The following is a 17476-nucleotide window of genomic DNA, read 5'->3' on the forward strand; positions in this document are numbered from 1 at the left end:
TCATGACCGTTTACCCCCCAGCAAGCTGGGTACTCATTTTACCGACCTCGGAAAGATAGAAGGCTGAGTCAACCTTGAGCCGGCTGCTGGGATCGAACTCCCAGCCTCATGGGCAGAGCTTCAGACAGCACGTTGGGTGCCTTACCACCCTGCGCCACAAGAGGTTCTAATTTCTTTAAGGTAGCAGAGAACAAAAGAAAGCCGTTTTTAGCTGCAGTAAATGAAGCGTAGGTTTTTTTTTTTTGTTTTAACACAAGTTGCCCCCCCAAGGATCATATTTAGTCTCTTTCTTTTGAAGATCCTTGATCTCTGACGCAGACTTATTGACTGCTTAGTGCTTGTACAGTCTCCTCACCTGCTGGTTTGGCCAGGTAACGTTGTGTATTAAAATGGCAATTCGGCCGAGTACAGAGGAGAACTAGTCACGGCCGTTAATTCCTAGAATTGTTGGTCCTGCATTAGCACATTGAAGTCAAAGTCAGTAAATATTGGCTTGTTTTTTTGTGTATTCTGTTGGGTAGTTTCCTCTCTCCTCTTTTGGCATATGATGATTTCTGGATAAAAAAAAACATTGCCACCTTTATGCAGTTCAAACAGCCAGATCGTAGGGATGTGGGGTACCGAAATACCACTGAGTGAGTTCAGTGAAGCTTAATTGCAGAATAAGCATGCCTAGGATCACATTCAGTCTTACAATGGTCTCTGGCAAATTTAAGAAGAGCCTTGCTGGGTCAGACCAGGGGTCCATCTAGTCCAGTATCCTGAGAACATCAGAAGAGCCCTGCTGGATCAGACCAGGGGTCCATCTAGTCCAGCATCCTGAGAACACAAGAAGATCCCTGCTGGATCAGACCAGTGGTCCTTATAGTCCAGCATCCTGAAAACATCAGAAGAGCCCTGCTGGATCAGACCAGTGGTTCACCTAGTCCAGCATCCTAAGAACATAAGAAGAGCCCTGTTGGATCAGACCTGAGGTCCATCTAGCCCAGCATCCTAAAAAGAGCCCTGCTGGGTCAGACCAGGGTTCCCTCTAGTTCAGCTTCCAAATAATGTAAGAAGAGCCCTACTGGATCAGACCAGGGGTCCATCTAGTCCAGCATCCTAAGAACATCAGAAGAGCCCTGCTGGATCAGACCAGGGGTCCTTCTAGTCCAGCATCCTGAGAACATCAGAAGAGCCCTGCTGGATCAGACCAGGGGTCCACCTAGTCCAGCATCCTGAGAACATCAGAAGAGCCCTGCTGGATCAGACCAGGGGTCCACCTAGTCCAGCATCCTGAGAACATCAGAAGAGCCCTGCTGGATCAGACCAGGGGTCCACCTAGTCCAGCATCCTGAGAACATCAGAAGAGCCCTGCTGGATCAGACCAATGGTCCATCTAGTACAGAATCCTAAGAACATCAGAAGAGCCCTGCTGGGTCCGACCAGGGGTCCATCTAGTCCAACATCCGAAGGACATCAGAAGAGCCTTGCTGGATCAGACCAAGGGTCCACCTAGTCCAGCATCCTGAGAACATCAGAAGAGCCCTGCTGGATCAGACCAAGGGTCCACCTAGTCCAGCATCCTGAGAACATCAGAAGAGCCCTGCTGGATCAGACCTCTCTGCCCGAGAGCAGCAGCCTCAGCAAACCCGGTTCGATTTCCTCACTCCTCCATTGCATGCAGCCAGCTGGGTCCCCTTGGACCAGTTGCATTTTCTCTCAGTGGTCTCTCAGCCTCACCTAACTCAGAGGGCTTCTTTTATGAGGGGGGGGGGGGGGGAAGGTAGGCGATTGTAAGCCGCTTCAAGACTCCTTTGGATTAAAAGGTGGGACACAAAAAGCCATTTCTCCCCTCCACCCACCCCCCCTTTCTTATATTATGCTGACGTTTTAACCAGTTCCTCAAATTTTATCTGCTGCATTTGCCTCTAATGCCCCATGACAATCTAAAAGGAAATGTTTTGATTAAATGCAAATAAAAATCTCTCTCTCTCCTCCCCCCCCCTCTTTATTTTTAGCCAAGAGGAGCTCCCCGTCCATGACTCGGCCTCAGACAGGGTAAGTCTTGTGGGTTTTCGTCCCGTGTCTCTATGCTGCGCTTGCCCTGATCAAGACGGTTTAATGATAGGACGTTTTGGAGGACTTTGACTCATGTGGATGCGGTTAAGTTGGCAGGACTTAATCCACGTCTTACGAGGAAAGGTTGAGAGAGCTGGGTTATGTGTTGCTTGGAGGAGGGCAGGCAGTGAGCAGAAACAAGCAGCTAGCTTGTTTCCTGCCGCTTTAGAGACAAGGACTATGAGCAGTAGCTTCATAGTATGGGAAAGTGGGTTACGCTTCAATATAGGGAGAATTTTCTGGCTGAGGGTTGTCCGTAGTTGGAATGCACTGCCTTAGAGTTTGATGGAGTCTCCTTCATTGAAAGTTTTTTAGGAGGGAATTGGATGAGCACCTGTAAGAAGGGTGTGATTTTTAAGTCCCCAAGAAGGTGGGAGGCTGGACTGGATGGCCCTTGGTGGTCTCTTCCAGCTCTGGGTGATTCGGATTCTGACTTGATGGCACTTACACACAGTAGCGAGCTAATTCGGATCCCGCATTTGGATTCTTCGTAGTGGTGCTGGTTACGACTCTGGTTCTCACCCGCATATTTGACTGGCAGAAGCTCAGCTGGGCCTTGAGTCCAGCAAGGTTCTTTTCCCCCTGTCCGGTCTGGACGATGATCCCGCAGTTAGTTTCCCACGGAGGCAGCCGACGTGCTCCCCTTGGAGTCGTTAAAGACTTTCAGGATCGACAGAGAGGTCACTGGCCAAGTGGACGTTGAGCCCCTCTAGCTTGAGAAGATTTTTTTAAGAGCCCTCCCGGTTTGCTCTGCCGCTTCTCCCCCGAGCCGCACTTAACTAAGCCCCCTTAAATTGCCCTTGGATGTCTGCCTGGTTCAAGTCGCTCTCTGCTGCGTGAAAACAGAAAAGGCCCTCCAAAGTTTTGCTCTTCTAAGTGGCTTCTGGCCCTGGACGTCATTTCCCTGTAGTGTGCGCGTGTGTGTATTAAGCAGGAGCAACGTGTCAGAGGACCTTTGCTTGTATATTATGGGTTTGTTTTGTTCAATCCCAAACACTGTGGTTTTTCAGGGCTGGATTTTGAGAAATGCGAGAAATCCCAAATCCCGTTTTAAAAAACTACCCCTCTGTAGCCCATCGGGCACCATGACACCGTGATTTTATGTGGTGCCCACCGAGTGATTTCAGGAAATGGGTGGAGCCAGGTGGGGCCCTTGTGACAGGCCATTGGAGATCTATTGGGTGGTTGCAGACGAAAAGAACAGGGCTTTGGAGACAGCTGCCACCTGTGTTGATTTAATTCACTCACTTCCCAGTTTTCCCCTCCCCGACTTCCCCTCTTCTCCCTTTCCTCCGGGTATGTCTATGGCTCCGCCTCCAGCAGCCGCCATTTTTGCGGCTGAGCCTAGGGGCCGGGAGATCCTTGCTGCTGGTTCTCGGACTATTCCCCTAACAGATCTAATCTGGAGAACTGGGTTTGATTCCCTACCTCTCCATATATAGCCAGCAGGGTCAGTCCCAGTTCTCTCTCGGCCTCACCTCCCTCACAGGGTGCCTGTTGTGGGGAGTGGAAGGGAAAGGTGTTTGTAAGCCCCTTTGAGACTCCTTCTGGTGGCGAAAAGCAGGTTACAAAAACCAACTCTTCTTCATTGCCGTTGTCGTCTTCTTCCTCCCTTCCTGCCCTCCCTCTCACAATCTGCCAGAATTCACCGAATCAGCATTGCTATCTAGCCTCTGCTTAAAAACCTCCAAAGAAGGAGAGCCCTCCACCTCCTAAGGAATCCTGGTCCAATGATGAACCGCTCTAACCGCCAGGAAGCTCTTCCTGGGCTTAATCATTATGCTCTTCCAATAATGTTAATAATCGTATTTTACTGTTAAGTTTTTGGTGATATCCTGACCTCTGGTGGTTTGGGGATTGCATTTGCATGACTGTAAATGAGCAGTCTGGATCCGTCCTTTGGCTTTTTCACTTCCATGCAGAAAGGTTGTCATATAGAGCAGGGGTAGTCAACCTGTGGTCCTCCAGCATTTGCTGGCAGGGGCTCATGGGAATTGTAGTCCATGAACATCTGGAGGACCACAGGTTGACTACCCCTGATATAGAGGATGGAGCAGAGTTGTTTTCTGTTGCCCCAGAGAGTCAGACCAGAACCAATGGGATGAAATTAATTCAAAGGAAATTCCATCTAAACATCTGGAAGAAGTTCCTGACAGTCAGAGCAGTTTCTCAGTGGAACAGGCTTCCTCGGGAGGTGGTGGGTTCTCCATCTTTAAAAGTTTTTAAACAGAGGCCTAGTCATCTGACAGAAATGCTGATTTTGTGAACTTCGGCAGATTGTGAGTGGGTGGGCAGGAAGGGACGTGCCAGCGTTTGTCTCTTGTTGTTATGTATTTATTTATTACACTTGTATATTTCTGACATTCTGCAATCCAAAACGGCTTTTCACATTTGTATTGACTTCTGTGGATTTAGAAGAGTGTTAATTCTGTTTGGGATTGCATGGTGTCCTGGGGCAGCTGGTCCCGTGAGGTTTCTAACTTCTGCTCTTTGCTTTCAGTTGCCTTTCGGTCATCTCTCCCAACAATTAATGTAATGGTAGCACTTTCAAAAGGTTGCATCTCCTTGCTAATCCTTATTCCTTGTTCAAAGAAAACACTGTTTCCTTCCTTCCTTCCTTCCTTCCTTCCTTCCTTCCTTCCTTCCTTCCTTCCTTCCTTCCTTCCTTCCTTCCTTCCTTCCTTCCTTCCTTCCTTCCTTCCTTCCTTCCTTCGGTAATACAGTCCCCTTGGGGCTTTCAGAGGGAAGAAATCGTGAATGATAATTTGAAAGCAATCGTAATTTTTAGAAGCCAAACGCTTTTTAGAACACGTTGAAATGTCAGATGTCATCACCGCAAATTAGCTAATCAACCTCCTGGCTTATTATGCAGCACAGTGTTTTGATAGTTTGCAGAACACAGGAAATGGTCAACTGAACTGGTCCCAGGGGACGGCCATCTTGGCTTTTGCACAGAGTGTCCTTCATACACTTTGGCACATTCATGTTTCCTGCTCCCGATATTGTGACCAAAATGGTGTCCCTGCTAAGCCCTGACCAGTGTGGTCAGGAACACATGGGGTCTGATTAGAGTTTCCAACCTCCAGGTGAGTCCTGTAGAGCTGGGCTACCATGATGGGCGATATAAAATTCAAATCTAATAAATAAGCCAATTGGTGGCTGCTAACTATGGTGACTGAGGGGAACCGCCACATTCAGAGGAAAGGCCTTGACATCTTTGCCTTGTTGTTGGCCATCCTGTGGAACTAATTGTCCACTTTGTGAGCCAGGATGCTGGACTGCATTAAGCTACTACTTTCAGACACAAATAAAGATCTAACAAAAATTATTGCTAGATTTGCTTGGGTAGCTATAAAAATAAGGCAGAGCTGGACCAACCCTGTTCCCTAGTGCTTTTATACTGGATCCATATACAATTGTTTTTATTTCTTAGTTTTCACCCATTTATAATTGATTTTATATTTGTAATTTTATGTTTTTTACTGGCTGGTCTATGACCGTAAATAAAATTGATTGATTGACCACTGGTCTGATCCAGCAGGACTCTACTGATGTTCTCAGGATGCTGGACTAGATGGACCACTGGTCTTATCCAGCAGGGCTCTTCTGATATTCTTAGGATTCTGGACTAGATGGACCTCTGGTCTGATCCAGCAGGGCTCTTCTTATGTTTTTACGATGCTGGACTAGATGGACCATTGGTCTGACCCAGCAGGGCTCCTCTGATGTTCTTAGGATGCAGGACTAGATGGACCACTGGTCTGACCCAGCAGGGCTCTACTTATGTCCTTAGGATGTTGGACCACTGGTCTGATCCAACAGGGTTCTTATGTTCTTAGAATACTGGACTAGATGGACCCCTGGTCTGATCCATTAGGTCTCTTCTTATGTTCTTAGAATGCTGGACTAGGTGGTCCATTGGTCTGATCCAGCAGGGCTCTTATTATGTTTTTACGATGCTGGACTAGATGGACCCCTGGTCTGATCCATTAGGTCTCTTCTTATGTTCTTAGGATGCTGGACTAGGTGGTCCATTGGTCTGATCCATAAGGGCTCTTATACTCTTAGGAAGATGGTCCATGATTGATCCAGTAGGGCTCTTTTTATGTTCTTATCTCCTGGATGAACAATTCCTCTCCCTTTCTCCCTCTCTCTCTGCTGTCATTTCACAGCTGACTTATGGTGACCCCATAGGTTTTTCCAGACTACTGTCATTCAGAGGTGATTTGCCATTGCCCGCCTCCACGTTTCATCCCTTAATATTCCTTGGTGATCTCTCATCCGAGCACTGACTTGTACCAGCCCTGCTTAGTGGACTAGATAGGGCTAGCTTGGGCTATCCAGGTCAGGGCTAGGATGCCTCCAAAAGATGCTGCCTCTTGCTGAATGTGTATATTCCTCCGTCACAATTGGATGGCGGAAACCCACTTGGGGCCTTAAACACACCGACCATCGAGCTGTAGACTTTTAAGATTTCTGCAAGAAAGGGAAAACTGATAACAGCAGGGCCAGGGGGACCCTGGATGCGTGCTGTTGCCTAGCTGTTGCTCTGTCTCTGACCTTTGATTGATCAGGCCAAAGGGGAGCCTTAGGCATTGGGTAGCAATGTTCTCCCCCCTACCCCTAGGTATTACTACTTGCCCTATGGCAGAGAGAGATCCCATAGAGGGTGGGAGTTAGGTCAAGTCACCATCAAACCACCTGCTTGGGATCAGGTCAGAACTTCCATTTTTCTCCTCCCGTGCTGCATTTTCCATTTTTTACAAAGATTTGGTGTATAGTTTGTTTTTGAGTTTGTTTTCTAAATTTCTGGCGGAGATGTTTATTCTCTACTTTCTGGCTGTATTACATCTCGCAGGCCTATTTAGATTATGGTTTAATTTTTTTTTTTAAGCTTTGGTCTTAAGTCGATTTGTATTTTACAGAGCAGGCTTGGGGACTCCCATCGCAAAGCGGGTGAGGAATCCAATAAACAAATCCGATTGACAGAGTTGTCTTGGAGTCGCAAGGAGGATGACAGCCTGCCACTTTTGGGGCTTACTGAGAAAATGTGCACAGGGAAAATGTGTGTCTCTTTCCAGGAGCCTCTAATTTTAATATTGAAAAAGAATTTTGCCACCCAGCTGTCTGGTGTTGGAGAAAGTTGCCTTGGAGACTAATAGTCATTTCTGGTGTCCATAAATGAGTGAATAAAGGAATGAGCTCTTGCTAATATCCTTCCTTCCTTCCTTCCTTCCTTCCTTCCTTCCTTCCTTCCTTCCTTCCTTCCTTCCTTCCTTCCTTCCTTCCTTCCTTCCTTCCTTCCTTCTTTCCTTCCTTCCTTCCTTCCTTCCTTCCTTCCTTCCTTCCTTCCTTCCTTCCTTCCTTCCTTCCTTCATTCATTCATTCATTCATTCATTCATTCATTCATTCATTCATTCATTCATTCATAGAATCATAGAGTTGGAAGGGATCGCCTGGGTCATCTAGTCCAACCCCCTGCACTATGCAGGACACTCACAACCCTATCGCTCATCCACTGTAACCTGCCACCCCCTTGAGCCTTCACAGAATCAGCCTCTCCGTCAGATGGCTATCCAACCTCTGTTTAAAAATCTCCAAAGATGGAGAACCCACCACCTCCCGAGGAAGCCTGTTCCACTGAGAAACCGTTCTGACTGTCAGGAACTTCTTCCGGATGTTTAGATGGAATTTCGTTTGCATTAATTTCATCCCATTGGTTCTGGTCCATCCTTCTGGAGCAAGAGAGAACAACTCTGCTCCATCCTCTACATGGCAGCATTCATTCATTCATTCATTCATTCATTCATTCATTCATTCATTCATTCAGTTTTTGTACTGCCGTTCCCTGTGAGCGGACTCAGGGTGGCCCCACCAGGTGGGGGCCAGGACCAAGAAGGCCCTGGCCCTTGTTGAGGTCCGACGTGCTTCTCTGGGGCCAAGGATCCGCAGCCAGTTGGAGGTGGCAAAGCATAATTCTCTTTGAGGGCTATAGGTAGTCTCCCAGGTACGCTGGGCCCAGACCAATTGTCCTCCTAGCCCGGCATCCTGTCTCACGCAGTGGCCAACCTGTTCCTCTAGACGGCCAACAACAGTACTTAAGCATCACGAACACCACAAACTCTTCCTTAGCGGCTTACAGGCAAAAGGCAAGATTATAGTGCGTTAGAACACTTCTCTTCTATTACGGAGACATGAAGTGCTGGGAAATTACAGTCATGATATCAGTCTGACAGCAACCTGTAGTCACCGGCTGCCTTTTATCTCACGGGGAAAAGCTGTGATTAGTCCATCCAGCGGCGTTTAACTAAATTACGCCTTTCTCCTCGGTGTGGTCAGAGAGCAGAGTGCGCAATCTTCATATTTAATATCTATTTTTATTTTTGGAAAACAAAGTCGATGTATCAAGGGGATGCGGAAACGAAAAGGGGGATTGCATTGCACAATTATGTGTATTGAAAATGATTATACAGTCGTCAGGTTTTATTGCATGTAGCCGTAGGCCATTCCAATACAAAAGGAAACTATAAAAGGATTTTAAAACATTTCAAATCAGTAATAAAAAAAAGCAAATAAGAGAATGTGCAATCTCAGACAACAATCACTTAACATCATAAAAACATTTCCAGACTACGTATGTCCACCTATCCTATAGCTCCTCTAGGTACTTGCTCTCTGCAGCACCAGAATGATTATATAGATCACGCAGTGTGTTCCCCCCCCCCCCCCCCCCGCCCAATGCCTCCTTCATTATGGTTTTTAAAATGCTATCGGTAAAATGCAGCGGTTTTTGTTAGGGTCTCTCAGTACTCAACCTTTTAGATTTCCAGTTTCACAACTAATCGGTTTTACATTCTACAATATCGGTTTCATCTTTGCTACCTATTCTGTATTACATATTTTCGCCACTTCTGCCTGCTCACCCATAAAGGTAAAGGTAAAGGTATCCCCTGTGCAAGCACCGAGAGTCATGTCTGACCCTTGGGGTGACACCCTCCAGCGTTTTCATGGCAGACTCAATACGGGGTGGTTTGCCAGTGCCTTCCCCAGTCATTACCGTTTACCCCCCGGCAAGCTGGGTACTCATTTTACCAACCTCGGAAGGATGGAAGGCTGAGTCAACCTTGAGCCGGCTGCTGGGATTGAACTCCCAACTTCATGGGCAAAGCTTTCAGGTGGCTGCCTTACCACTCTGCGCCACAAGAGGCTCACCCATACCTTTTAACAAATAGGCAATGTATCAAGAGTTAGCCCAAACCTTGACAGGTGACTTCATAGAATCATAGAGTTGGAAGGGACTTTCTGGGTCATCCAAGTCAAATCCTCTAGACTTGGTTTGCCTTAAAGCATATTACTCTAACAGGCACCTTAGGGGCGGGACTATCAATTTCTCATGTCCTGCCGTGATCTTTTGAAGTCACCGGAAGGTCTAGATATCTGCCCATCGAGGTTCAGTCTGACAGTGGTCTGCTTGGTGTAGTGGTAAGGAGTACGGACTTCTAATCTGGTGAGCCGGGTTTGATTCCCCACTCCTCCCCCACATGCAATCAGCTGGGTGACCTTGGGCTCACCACGGCACTGATAGAGCTATTCACACAAAGCAGTAATATTGGGGCTCTCTCAGCCTCTCCTCCTTCGCAGGGTGACTGTTGTGGGGAGAGGAAAGGGAAGGTGATTGTAAGCCACTTTGAGACTCCTTCAGGTAGGGAAAAGCGGCATAGAAGAACCAACTCTTCTTCTTCTTCAGTGATATCAGGGCTCTCTCAGCCTCACCCACCTCACAGGGTGTCTGTTGTGGGGAGAGGAAAGGGAAGGCGACTGTAAGCCGCTTTGAGAGTCCTTCAGGTAGAGAAAAGTGGCATATAAGAACCAACTCTTCTTCTTCTTCAGTGATATCAGGGCTCTCTCAGCCTCACCCACCTCACAAGGTGTCTGTTGTGGGGAGAGGAAAGGGAAGGCGATTGTAAGCCACTTTGAGACTCCTTTGGGTAGGGAAAAGCGGCATAGAAGAACCAACTCTTCTTCTTCAGTAATATCAGGGCTTTCTTATTTGAATGAACCAGATCTAGGTCATAAACACAACCAAAAAATTGGGGGGGGGGGCGTGGAAGCTCTGGAGGGGGTCCGCAGGCTTTCCCTTCCTACCTTAATGAATTTGGCCACAAGATAAGGAACTGGCTGGCACTGCCCAGAGGGCTTGGGGGGTAGGCCAAGGGGGGTAAAAATCAATGGGGGACAGAGTTGGTTGTGACATGGCATGGGGGGGATCTTAACTCCTGTCCTTCTTTCCAAACTACATGAGGCGGAGCCACCGTAGCAGTAGTAAAGGCGGAGGGAGGGTGTGAAAGGAGGGCCAAGGGTGCAGGTGGTGACATCACTTCTGATGGCATGGAGGCGTGTGGCAGGGAGGCGTGGCTAGCTGACATCACTTCCTGGGCTCCTTGAAGCCTGAACATTTATTTCAGGGGCTCCTCTGCAGTTAAAAGGTTGGAAAAGGCTGCCTTATATGTAACTTTAAAATATTTAGCAGTGTTTTTTTATGAAGCTCTATGATCCTAGTGATGCTCAGTCTGTTGCTGGAGAAACTAATGGATGCTTGCTTTTCTATTCCAGCAAAAGTTTCTGGAAATTGAAAGAACGACAAAATGGCTGAAGATGCTGAAAAGCTGGGAGAAATACAAGAACTCCGAAAAGGTAAAAAAAATGGCGTTTCCCTGCAAAACAATGGCAATTTAAGCATCATGTACATGGCTTTTTTCAGGTATTATGGCTTTAAATGATGCATCTGCAAAGAATCAGGCATTTGTTTTCCTGGAGTTTGGGCAGTGCTGCTACAGAAAGTTCCAACTGCAGATAGAAGAAGAAGAGTTGGGATTTTTCAGACCCTGCTTTTCACTGACCGAAGGTGTCCCAAAGTGGCTTGCGATCCCCTTTCCCTTCCTCTCCCCACAGCTGACACCCTGCAAGGGAGGTAGAATCCCATCCAAGAGTGTTGAAAGAATTGGCAAAGGAAATCTTTAGCAAATGCTGGCAGGGGCTCTTGGGAATTGTAGTCATGGACATCTGGAGGACCACAGGTTGACTATCCCTGCTTTAGCTGGTGTCTTTGAGAAGTCCTGGGGAACAGGGGATTTTTAACTTCCCGAGAAGGTGGGGGCTGGACCGGATGGCCTTATGGGGTCTCGTCCAGCTCTGTGTGATTCCAGTTCTGAGCGGAGTGCTCTGAGAGAACTGTGACTAGCCCAAGGCCACCCAGCCGGTTGCCCACGAAGAAGCAAAGGTTGAATCAAACCCTGTTCTCCAGGTTAGAGTCCACTGTTCTTAACCACTACACCACGCTGGCTTCCAATTTATTTAGGAAATAATTGATTTATACCTGTGCAGTGGGAATGGAGATTTGTGTGCCTAAATAGAAGAAACCTGTGAAGCTACATTCAAAGGATTAAGTCATGATCAACATTGACTCTAGCGATTTGGCATCCCCTTGCATGCTGTCAGCAGATTGATAGAATTCCCAGTACTCTAGCAAGCTCAGGGGAGACTAAAGGGGATCTCTCTCTCTGTTCTCAAGCAGACCCTTGGTCCTTCACCATCAGTATTGTCTGTTCAGACTGGCAGCGGCTTCATGCCCAGATGATGCCCCCCTCCAACCCAGAATCAGCCGGGATCCCAGGAGATCTCCAGACCCCACCTAGAGGTTGACAAACTTAATCCTGCTCCGCAAAAATCTTGGAAAAGTGGTCAGGATGCTGCCTTGCTTCCTGTTTGCGGACAGCCTGGTCCATCAAACGGATGCTATGATGGAAAAAGACATGAAGAAACAGGAGTTTCGGGACAGAATCACAGAATCCTAGAGTTGGAAGGGGCCATGCAGGCCATCTAGTCCCACCCCCTGCTCAACACAGGATCAGCCCTAAGCATCCTAAAGCATCCATATTAATGCTGTGTTATTCATAGAATCATAGAGTTGGAAGGGGCCATACAGGCCATCTAGTCCCACCCCCTGCTCAACGCAGGATCAGCCCAATGCAAAGACCAAGATTTTCGTCCAGCACAAGATTTTTGTGCCCTTGAGCCAGCTTCATATAATCATAGAGCCGGAAGGGATCTCCAGGGTCATCTAGTCCAACCCCCTGCACTATGCAGGAACTCACAACTACCTTGCCCACCCACAGTGACCCCAATTCCATGCCCAAGCGATCCTTCCACCAAACATCTTCAGAATCCAGCCTGGCCTGGAGTTGAATTCACCTACCATGGCACAGCGGCGATCAGCTTGGCCAGATCCACGGCGCGGGCTCTCCTCCACAAAATCTTACGGCAGAACCAAGTCCTTCTTAGTCTTTTAAAGCACCTCCCGTTTGTTTTTGCTGCCTCAGATTAACGCATTTGTCGAGCAGAAACCGCCTGCCCACGTTTCTCTAAAAAGGTCAGCACGAAACCTTCGGGCTGTCAAAAAACCCGAAGGTGCTTCAGGCAGGTGTTAAATCAGCATTTTCCTGTTGGATATATTGTTTAAAAACCATTTCCCCATCACTAAGGCAACGGTTGCATTCAGCGGTATGCGTGTTATTTTTTGCGTATGACAAAGAGCCTTGGGGATGAAGCGCCTTTTGCCAATTTGTGATACGACCTTTCTGGTCCGGAGCTTCCTATTAGAGAGCATGTTTGATTAATTCCCCATGCGTCTGCTTCTCGCTCTTTCCCTCCCGCCTCCCCACAATCCTCTCCTGTCTGTCAGATTTCCCCCCCTCCCCCCAAGACTCGGGAAGCACATATTGATAAAGACATCGAAAGTGGTTTAAAACTCTTCTATAAAATAGAAGGGGACGGCCTGCGATGAAAGGTTTATCAGAATTTACACGTTGTGCCTTGGGAGAAGGCTGTTGTTTTACAACTGGATATACAGCCTAGTAAAAATGAAAAGCGAGATCAGGTTGCCGAACAGAAATTACGCAAGCTAGAATGTAAGGTTGGTTGAAATGATCCGGACAACTCGCTTTGGTGTCTCTAACTTTCTCCACCAGGGTTTCGTGAAATCCTGGGGTCTCTTGACGGCCCTGGAAGAGTTTCCCAAATGGGTGGGAGTTAATTAATTTTTTATACATATTTTTAAATTTGTTAAACATCCATCCATCCATTCATTCATTTGTCATTTGACTTCTGTCCTGCCACTCCCAGACAAGCTGGCTTGTGGCAGCTCACAACATAATAATAAAATATAAAACAGCATAAAATACTATAAAACCATAAGGCATAAACCAAATACAAGATAGATGGCGGTCACAATAGCACAATAACCCACAATTTACTAGGTGAGATGACCATATATGGTCATGTCAACCTCCCCCTTCCCAAACGGCCAATGATGGGCCTGGAAATTGCAGGGGGTGCGAAGGGGAGGGGCCCCGGGTATTCCTGAACTTCCGGGGTTCCTGAAAAATGATGTTAGGGGTTCATCCATGGTCAAAAGGTTGAAAAAGGCTGTTCTAGGAGAATAGCAAAATCAGTGGCTGGGTAGGCGCACATCCCATGACTTTGGTTGGACTTTAGACTCCTGGACGCTTGCTCTTTTCTACTGCTAACAGACAGACTAAGCACGGCGACCTATCTTGATCTGCCTGCAAGGAGTCAGAGAGTAAATATACATAAAATATTTAGGGAGGACATTTTAGACCTGCCCCTTATTGGTCCTCGGGACCCTTCCCAGCGAGGGCCAACCAGAGGCTGTGGGGTGGTGACTGACAATGGATTTTTGTCCGCCATCTTGGATTTTGTCCGCCATCTTGGATGTTTAATCTAGAAGGGAGCTTGTTGATTTTATTGTTTTATCGTATTTCGGACCATTGAGCCTTTCTTATTCTGTTATCCGCCCTGAGCCGACTCGTCGGGAGGGGCTGGGTATAAATTCAATAATAAAATTAAATATAAAATTAATAAATGTGCCAGCTTCTCAGAGTGGCCCTTGGGGGGAGGGCCCTTTTCCCTCGAGGGCCAATCAGTGGGCCTGCACATTTTATTATATAGGATAACCCTGGCTGACTCCCTTCTCCTCCCCTCTGTGTTATCCACACAACAATCCCGTGAGGTAGATTGGCAGAGAGCATGGAACTCAACGGTGGACTCTACGGCATTGTTATTATTATTATTTATTAAATTTGTAGCCCACCGTCCTCCTAAGACACAAGACTCTGAGGTGCCTCCCCTTGCTGCACCTCCCCCCCAAAATCTCCATATTCCGCCATCTTGGGCTGGCAACCCAAGAGAGGTGTGAATGCAGGCAGAGAAATAAGGCGTGTGGTCCACAGATTAATAAGCAAGAGGGATGAAAGGAGAGGGCCTCTGTTCTGCTTCCATTTCGTTCCCCTTCCATTAGCCGGGGAGGCTTAACGAATCAAAAATCGAAACCTATTCATCATCAGACGGTCGGTGGCAAACCCGTCTAAATCCTCTCTCTCCCCCGATCAGTCCAGAAGGGGCTTGAGAAATAAGCAGCTTTTTATGAGCCTTCCAAAAGGGGTGTCGGGGGGGGGGGTTGTTTTGCGCTTGATTCTGCAAAGTAAACTTTTACCAGTTATTGCGTTCAAACAAGCTTAGGCCTTCTTTGCTCCAAAGGAAATACAGCTTCCTTTGTACCTTGATTAAGTCTTTGATTTCACAGCCACTTCATATGAGAGCAACTAGAGAGAGAGAGAGAGAGAGAGAGAGAGAGAGAGAGAGAGAGAGAGAGAGAGAGAGAGAGACTTTTGTGATTTCATAAAATCTTAAAGTTGGAAGGGGTCATCCGGGCCATCTAGTCAACCCCCTGCTCAATGCAGGATCGTCTTATAGCATCTTATTAGATCTGTTAACCGCCGCTGTCAGCAAGCCGTCTTGTGGCAAGTTACACAATAAAACCCCACATAAATACAGTTAATAACCCCCATTAAATACAAACCCTAGCGGCTAAAAAATCTATCCTCCCACCCCTACAATTAGCCCCTTCTTGGTGCATCATGGAGGGATTCCGCGGATGGACCACTGGTCTGATCCAGCAGGGCTCTTCTGATGTTCTTAGGATGCCGGACTAGATGGACCCCTGGTCTGATCCAGCAGGGCTCTTCTGATGTTCTTAGGATGCTGGACTAGATGGGCCACTGGTCTGACCCAGCAGGGCTCTTCTTGTGTTCTTAGGATGCTGGACTAGATGGACCCCTGGTCTGATCCAGCAGGGCTCTTCTGATGTTCTTAGGATGCTGGACTAGATGAACCCCTGGTCTGATCCAGCAGGGCTCTTCTGATGTTCTTAGGAGGCTGGACTAGATGGACCCCTGGTCTGATCCAGCAGGGCTCTTCTGATGTTCTTAGGATGTTAGACTAGGTGGACCATTGGTCTGATCCAGCAGGGTTGTTCTTACGAATCTGAATTAGTACTGCTCAGACTAGAAGTGGCTGTCGAGGGTCCCAGGCTGGGGGTCCTTCTCATCACCTACTAGCCGATCCTGGAGATGCCAGGGATCAAAGCTAGGACCTTATGTAAGGCTAAGCAAGTGCTCTACTGAAAAGCCACATCTCTCCTCCTAAATAAAACAGTACTCTGTCCTGCCCTTCTGTTTGCATGGGATGGTAACATCTCTGCTTCTCCGCCTTTCTTTCTCGCTTTAATACCATCACTCACCTCTCAACTGCATTCTCGCAAGGGAGGGCTTTTGAATCCGTCAATCCCCGCAGGTGCTTCAGCCTGCCTTGACCTGATACGGTCATCACTTTGAGGAGGCGTTGAATAAGAACGCCACTTACTGCATTCACATTCAAATCCCTCCAGCAATGGGCTTCTACCTTGCTCTGTCTGGCTGTCTTAGTGATTGAACGGCTCCCCAAAGGAAAAGAAAGGGGCTGGGAGGGAAGGGGGGACGGATCGGGGAGAAGCTGCCAAGCCAAGGTAGTGGGGATTTAATTTAGAATGTATTGAGGACATTAGATGTCAAATCATACCTTGATTTGGCCCAGCATGTTCCGGAGGGGGAAGGAAAAACACTTTGATTCTCAGAAGTAGGGATGCCCATCTCCAAGTGGGAGCTGGGAATCCTCTGGAATTATAGCTTATTTCCAGATTACGGAGATCAGCTCTGCTGGAGAAACTGGATACTTTGGCAGGGGGACTCGTTAGCAATGTGCCTCATTAAGGGCCGTGTCCTCATTAGGCTCCATCCCCAAATCTTCAGGAGTTTTCCAGTCTGGATCTGGCAACCCTACCTGCCATCCCAGACCAGTGGCCGGAGGGGACAACGACACCTGGTAATCTTACCTTTCCCGTGAGACCTGGAGGGACAGACCAGAACCAATGAGATGAAATTAATTCGAAAGAAATTCCATCTAAACATCCGGAAGAAGTCCCTGACAATTAGAGTGGTTTTTCAGTGGTAAAGGCTTCCTCGGGAATGGGTGGGTTCCCCATCTTTTGAGATTTTTAAACAGAGGCTGGACAGTGCAGGAGGCTGGACTAGATGACCCAGGAGGTACCTTCCAACGCTATGATTCTATGATTCTAATTCAAAAGAATGAATGAATGAATGAATGAATGAATGAATGAATGAATGAATGAATGAATGAATGAATGAATGAATGAATGAATGAATGAATCCAGAGGGACGGACCAGAACCAATGGGATGAAATTAATGCAAAGGCTAAACATCCGGAAGAAGTTCCTGACAGTTAGATCAGTTCCTCGTGGAACAGCCTTCCTCTGGAGGTGGTGGGTTCTCCATCTTTGGAGATTTTTAAACAGAGGCTGGAGAGCCATCTGGCGGAGAAGCTGATTCTGTGAAGGCTCAAGGGGGTGGCAGGTGACAGTGGATGAGTGAGAGGGTTGTGAGTGTCCTGCATAGTGCAGGGGAGGAGGTCCCCTCCAACTCTATGATTCTATGATACTGCAGGTAGCCAGGGTGAAATTGTTCCTCCTCAATAGCTACCCTCTGTCCCCAACCTTTAAGGAAGGAGATCAGCCACTTCAAGGCGGTCCCCCGTATCCCTCCCTTAGTTTTCTTGTCTGTAATCCTGCTTTAGCACTTTCCGGTTCAACATTCACCCGTAGTCATTTATTATTTCTGAAACCTTCATTGCCCAAGTTTCCTCTCTGCCTCCAATTCATGCAATTCCCCTCCTTTCCAAGTGACAGCCCCTTGGCCTGTTGAAGAGGCCGGGCAGTCACGTGGCTTCTTTTCCGGTCTGCTTTGTACTCATGTTAATTTATTTCCTCCAGTTTCATAGGAGAATTTACAAAGGAATCCCGTTGCAGCTGAGAGGCGAAGTTTGGTCTTTGTTACTCGACGTCCCTAAAATGAAAGAAGAAATGAAGGACTATTATAACGTGAGTCTCCAAGATAGGGAACGAGA

At 47.5% G+C, this 17476-nt stretch overlaps 1 protein-coding gene across 1 annotated transcript in view; it reads left to right on the top strand.

Moving 5' to 3' along the window:
- Positions 1 to 1994: 1994 nt before the first annotated feature.
- The window catches only part of LOC143838807 (USP6 N-terminal-like protein), a 54842-nt gene continuing 39360 nt past the window's right edge, over positions 1995 to 17476 (top strand). The window contains exons 1-3 of the mRNA XM_077340725.1: positions 1995 to 2040; positions 10714 to 10794; positions 17343 to 17450. Coding sequence (XP_077196840.1) covers positions 10756 to 10794; positions 17343 to 17450 — 147 coding nt within the window. The 5' untranslated portion in view covers positions 1995 to 2040; positions 10714 to 10755. The remainder of the gene's footprint in view (positions 2041 to 10713; positions 10795 to 17342; positions 17451 to 17476) is intronic.

This window comes from Paroedura picta, chromosome 5, assembly GCF_049243985.1.
Source record: "Paroedura picta isolate Pp20150507F chromosome 5, Ppicta_v3.0, whole genome shotgun sequence".
NCBI lineage: Eukaryota > Metazoa > Chordata > Lepidosauria > Squamata > Gekkonidae > Paroedura > Paroedura picta.